We start from the raw sequence: 6,594 nt of genomic DNA, 5'->3' as shown, positions 1-6,594 counted from the left end.
CTTATTATGTTTTTACATTTTCTCATTTTTTCTTATGTTTTTGGAAGAAAAATAATTTGGGAGAACAAAATAAAATTTGACAAGTCGTAAGAGAAATTTTGAATTCGAAAAAGAGAATTTCTCTTGGGTGAAGACATACCAAGTGCAAAGAAAAATTCTTAACCCAAGTTTTGTATATTTTTTTTTTTATTACCAAACACAGCCTTAGAGTAGAGATTCTTTCTCATGCCTCTTATATTATAAGAAATGAGATCTATACTGACATTTTTTTCCCTTAAACAAAATATGAATCATGAATCATCTATTTATTAATGTCATCTCATTCTAATTGGTGACTTGTGATGCACAGAAAGCCGATACTCACTATAAGGTTTCAAACCATTCTCATCCCTAATTTGTTCGCCTTTCTATTCTGACTACCATGGGACAGCGATCAAGGAGGGTTTCTTTTCCCTTTACAGCGACTAAGGAGGTTTCTTTTCCCTTTTTATTACTTTTAAAAAAAAATAAAAATTGGGCTGAATTAGGGACGAAATCAGACCCATTTAACCAATCAGAATCTGACGTCAAGAGAAGCTCAATAACCCTAACCCGGTCCAATTCCAAATGGTTAGCCAAACTTAACTACCGTACATATAATAACAGAGGAATAAGAGAGATAAAAAAAAAATATATTAAGGGCTTCATAAGCCTTTTTTTTCTCTCGTTAAATTACGGGCTTGAAGATGGGCGGGCACCATTCCATCCAAGTAACATTTGACTTTGTTCTCCATAAAATACGACTTTCGTGAGCCCAGTAGTAAGAATATGCCAATCCAACGACGGAATCGTTCTACCATGGGTCTACTCTTAACAGAATAGAAATTAGAAAGGGAGGGGGAATTCAAGTCAGTGGGTGTTGAAAGCAAGAGGGTTGAAAAGGCCTAAAGGGTCAGCTACATAGACTGGTATCTGTTCCCCAATCCCATCTTATTACTTCTTACCGACAGTGTGTGGGCCCAAGCATCATTTCGGGCCGGCTACCACAAGTAGCCCCCACCAACTTCACAAGATAGGCAAATGGTTCACGTCTCCCCTTCGCCTCAGTCCTCAGGCCCTGACTCATCCTCCTCCACCAAAAGGCAAAAGCAGAAGCAGTGCGGGCCACACACCTCTATGAGGAAGCATCATTGATTGCACGGTCTAGATTGTCCAATCCATCTCAGAAGGAAGAAGAAAAGTGTGGGGGCCGGCGGCGGGTTAATGGTCCATACCCAACATAGGGCCCACCCATTTTAGATGAGTTGGTGTCTCTGCCTTTGCTGGTGGTGGTGGTGGTGGTGGTGGTGGTGGTGGACCTACTGCTGGTGGTGCCATGGTGGTAGTGGTGGTGGGTGTGGGGGATGTTGTGATAAGCATCGCCTCCGGTGTATCTATTCTATCCTCTAATCCCCCGAATCCCCTGTAAAATAACGGCCTACTGCCTTAACAAATTTTACTTCTTATTTTTAAATAATTATTTATTTACTCACGAGTATCACATTCAATATTGCTGAACCACACTCACACCGCACACGTGGCCCACCAAACTCGACATGATCCAGACAATGTAACTGGCGGGGACCCATTAAAGGATGGGCCACCCACAAAAAGTGTAACATTACGATATGGCGACCCACCAGTGGACTTCCCATTCACACGCGTCAAGCCCAGGCTCCATCACCAGCCCTCATCTTTCACCCTTGGTCTGTTATTATCCAAGGGTGTCAAGATGGGTTTGGATCGTGGTGGTGGATCAGCTACCCATCCGAACTCAATCCAACCCAACTCAACCCAACTCAATCCAACCTAAATCCTTTCCTTTTCTTCCTCCCAACCCCAATTCATTGCCTCACTGGTCCCACTCCCACCACACTGCCTCAAAGGAAACCCGTGTAAAACGGATCGTCACGCCTTTACGGTCAATCACGCCTTCTATGGACCCACCCAACCGAATAACTTTAATAACTTATAACGTAAAATACACGATCACTTGTGTTGTCACAGCATCTGAAAGATGCTGAACGCACGGCTAAGATCTCCCGTTTCATTTTCCATTATGGTCCATGAAAGGGGAGGTGGGCCACCGCGAAAGTAGAACGGTTGGTAGTAAAGATTGAGACCCACACACCGCAGTTTGTTATGAGTAGACATCAATCTGTATTTCCCAAGGGGAAAAGAGTTGAAATCGAAAGAAACTGAAACTTGATATTTTACTTCAATGATGGTACACAATTACAGATTAATCAGACCAAATCCACAATAAATCCCTGGGAATTAAACTTTAGTTAGAGAAGTAAAAAGTTCCCCCAAAAAAAAAGAGGAAAAAAATTTCCTGCGATGCGGGAAAGGAAGAGAATAAATATTAGCAAGTGTTTGTCTGGAGAGAAAGAGGTGGGACCTTTGGAATCTGGTGCAACTATCCATCATCATCAACATCACTGGTTTCACTTATAAGGACGCATTGCAGTAACCGATAATCGTTCCGGCCACGTCTTCAGTTCCACGTGTCGATTGCAGAATTAAACGGTCCCCACTGAAACAGCTAAGCAGAGACGCGTGTCAGCACGGCCAGCCTAGCCTTTTCCTATCATCTCGATCGAACCACCCAAAAGAAAAATACCACCAAAAAGGCATGGGGACCACCACGCGCCCCCACCGCGAGAGCAGCAGAAGGTTGCGGGCCCACCAATCCCTTGGGGCCCGCGCCAAACCATCACATGATGGACAGATGGTTGCCCACAACGGAACCATTCAGCACGGTCCACGGAGCACCTCACCTTGCTCTTCGTTTCACCCACACCACCGGAGATTGTTGGACCCATCTCTCCACACGTGCGTAAATCTTAAAACGTGTTGGGCCCACCTCTCCGAACTCCCCATCCCTCCCTCCCTCCCTCGGGTTTTCTGGAGGAAAAATTGGAGAAGAGATGTGAAAAGAAAATATGGGAATCTAATGTTAAGCACCCTCTGAATGAACAAAAACCCAGATGACAAGAGAAAAATAAAAAAAAATAACCATTTCTTTGGGTTGGAACCTCTAATTTCCACTAATTCATGATTGTTTCCCCTCTTACTGCTTAGAAGAAGAAGAGGTTTGTTGAGTTGCAGGACGATTCATGAACTGGAGTTCCTGTTTATCGTAGATTTCCAAAGAGAAGTCTCTAAGCATCTGAGTAGTTGTGGTAGAACTTGAACTTGGAGCCATGGTGGAACTCTTAGCCCATTTTGCTCCGGTTGATGTTACTGGAGGAGAGTTTGCTCCTGTTGACGTAACTGTAGGAGCTGCTGCTGTGTTATTAGATACGAGAGCAGTTTGTACCTCCACTGGAGTTGTAGAAGTTAAATTGATCCCTGGTTGCATAGCAGATATGAAAGAAGAAATGGGTCTGGCAGATATGTTAATGAGCGGTGTTGCAGGAGGAAAAGTCCATAGTTGAGGCTGATTAGAAGGTCCAGCAATGGCAGTAGAAGGAGGTATCATCCAAAACGTACCCGCGTTGGAAGGGATAACTCTTCCTCCACTACTAACTGCCCACATAGGAACAAGACCTTGTGGTGCTGCAGCCACTGCTGTTGCTCCAATGGGAGCAAGACCAGAAGATATGGAAACACCATCGTTGACATCATAGTACTCACTGGTTGCAGCCCTCTTTCTTCTCTTCTTCGTCGTCTCGCCGTCCGGATTAGGGGACGTCGTTGGGATCTTAAGTGTGCCTCCGACGGACATGGCTATAGCAGGAACAGTACCAGTCCCTGTAGCAGCGATGATGGCGGGCTCCGCGTGTTCTAGAAGCCACCGGATAGTTTCACCGTCGGATTTATGACCGAGTTCCCGGGTAAGCTGAAAGATCCTGGCCGCACAGGTGGCCGGCATCCGAATCCTTCGTCCTCGACCTTCGACCTTCGTGTGCCGGTCTTTCGTGGATGCTCTTCTTCCTGGAGTCGCTGACCTCCTAATCTGCATGGGCATCTGCATCGCCACCGGTACGACGCCAATGGGAGGGTGTTGTCTCCCCTCCAACTCTGTCTCTCCATCCGTTGGCTCTTCTTTTAACGACACTAGCGTCGGCGGCGCCGCCGACGAGGGTGGTTGTTGCGTTGGAGACGTAGAAGATGCACCAACACCTGCGACCTCCTCTGGTGGATCAGAAGGTGAAACTCCGCCGCAATCGACGTCTTCCTCTCGGTTATTATCATCTATCGCTTCTTCACCACCTCCACCGCTCATTCTGAGATCAGCAGTTCCCCTCTCGTCTTCTTCTTCGACCTCCTGTTTCTGAATCGACGCCATTTCCATCCACCTCAAGGCGAACCAATCAACACACGATTAACAAAACCCAGCAATGGAAAAAAGAAATTAATCCTCACCAAACCGAGGTTTTACTTGGAGCTTTGAGAAGAAAAAAATTGGGTTCCTCTGCCGTTGAGAAGATTTCAAAGAAGAAGAAGAAGAAGATTGTTAACGTGATTCAATCAATATTACAGAAGGTCTTCAAAAGGTGCTCACTTCTTCTTCTTGTTAATCCTCTTGTCTTCACTAACACGGAGACACAGAAAGATTGAACTTTTATACATAGAATTTTCCTTACATAAAGGGGGGAAAAGGGCAAAGAGAACAAACCCTAAGAAAACACCCCTTTTATCCCTCCCCAAGTTCCAGCTCCAAACTTGAAGAAACATTACCTCCCCCACCACCCCTTTTGTTACCACACCGTTCGACTCTCTACATCTATACATACCATAATAAGTAACATTACACCACTCTGATCTTGATTAAGAGAATCTATGGCCATCTGCGCATCATTTAATCATAGGCCCCACAAAATAAGGACACGTGGTGGTCCCACAATTTGGGAATGCCTGCCCAATTGGGTCGAAGATAGGGATGGCTCTAAAACTCAAAAAATTTACTTGTTAATTTATTTGGGGTTGGGGGTTGGGTTGGGGGAATGGTTGCTACATGTCCGTTTTAACTATTGTCATGGATAAATGATGTAATTATTTTGATTATTAAATATAAAAATTATAATTTAATCAATCATATATTAAATTTTAGAATCTAATTTAATCGGTTACACTTTGTTTATATTGTATAGGCATACGGCCTTATGGGTATTTGCTGTGTCAAATTTTGATCTGAATCAATTAGATTTGGAAAACAAATGATTCAACGTTGACTGAATCTTTATCGATTTTGGATTAGGGTTTGTTGGAATAAATTGAAATAGTAAAAAAATCAAATTGATTGAATGCACTACCCATACAGCGGGATCAATGGTAAAATTATTTAAATTATAAAATATAAAAGAGAAAATCAGAAAATTTTTCTATCGATTTCTGTATGTATACTTAAAAATTGAAAAAAGAGGGATCAAATCAATGGTAAAGGTATCCAATCAGGCTACGAAAATCCAAAATATTTGGTTAGATTGGATTCACTGTCCATAACCAGTTCTTTTTTCCTTTTTATGGCAATTAAAAATTCCCACATTGAATGTTATTTTGCAAGATTAGTCATCACCAACGCTTAATAGCCATGGCGGATCAGAGATGGCTCTAACCAGGAAAAAAATAGACGGCGACAGGTCAGCTCCCGTACGGGCTACCCTGTTAATATTACTAATAAAGCCAACTAAGTACAATGCAAAAGTCAAATCTGATAAATAAAGAAGTTAACGTTGAAGCAAACTTTTCCTTTTTCCTGTGTCTCATAGAAAGATAGGTGTAGGCTGCGTATGGTTACATAGGAAATGAGAAGCGACGTGACGTGAAACTAATTTTTTTTTTTTTTTTGTTATACATCGTGTGGTGTATGGACATATAGAAGAAGTGAAGGATGAAAAAGTGAAGTGAAATTAATTTACTATAATTGTTTGATTGAATGTAAAATCGATGTAAAATTTTAAAAAATTAGTAATCCAATCAAACTCCTCAAAAGAAATAGGAGGAGGGGGGAGAAAGAGAGTACTTTTCAATTCAGAACCCATCCAACTACTCCAAATTTATAGTAATTATGTAAATCAAAGCATTCAAGGTATGTACCAAATCAAACCAAATGTCGTCAGATACTATGTTGTATCACTAAACAAAATAAACCATTTCATTCTATATATCAAATGTATACAGCATAAATAAATATTTAAAATAATATAAAAGATGATCATAAAGAAAACAGTAATATATCACAAATGATAACGATTGAAAGACCCATTCCAAAAGTCTTTTGGTCAAAACAAATCCAACAGGTCAGTAATGCTCCATCTGACTCCAATCCAATGTCTTTTGGTCAAAACAAACCTAATTGAGTCTCGTGAGAGAGAGATCGTTGAAAGTCATGAGTGGAGTGAGAGTTGCGAGAGTGGGAGAGAGTTCGTGAGAGTAGGTTTTTTTTTTTTCTTCCTATTTTGGTGGAGAAATAAAAAAGGAAAATTTAATGATTAAGTGAAAAAAATTTCACATGTAAAATATATTTCCCTTGCAACCAAAGATCTAAATTTATTTTTTCTAGGAAAAAAATTTCTGGGAAAGAAATTCCACTTTACATAAAAAATTTGCATTCCCTTTGCAACCAAA

The 6,594-nt window shown here is 41.6% G+C and overlaps 1 protein-coding gene across 1 annotated transcript; it reads right to left on the bottom strand.

The window, feature by feature from the left end:
* Window positions 1-2,200: 2,200 nt before the first annotated feature.
* Window positions 2,201-4,699, bottom strand: LOC122081268 (transcription factor TCP9-like). Its single transcript, XM_042648307.1, has one exon. The coding sequence runs from the start codon at window positions 4,316-4,318 to the stop codon at window positions 3,092-3,094; it is 1,227 nt and encodes a 408-aa protein (XP_042504241.1). The 5' UTR covers window positions 4,319-4,699; the 3' UTR covers window positions 2,201-3,091.
* Window positions 4,700-6,594: the final 1,895 nt, after the last annotated feature.

Source organism: Macadamia integrifolia, chromosome 6 (assembly GCF_013358625.1).
Source record: "Macadamia integrifolia cultivar HAES 741 chromosome 6, SCU_Mint_v3, whole genome shotgun sequence".
NCBI lineage: Eukaryota > Viridiplantae > Streptophyta > Magnoliopsida > Proteales > Proteaceae > Macadamia > Macadamia integrifolia.
This window is presented reverse-complemented; position numbering and strand designations above follow the sequence as displayed.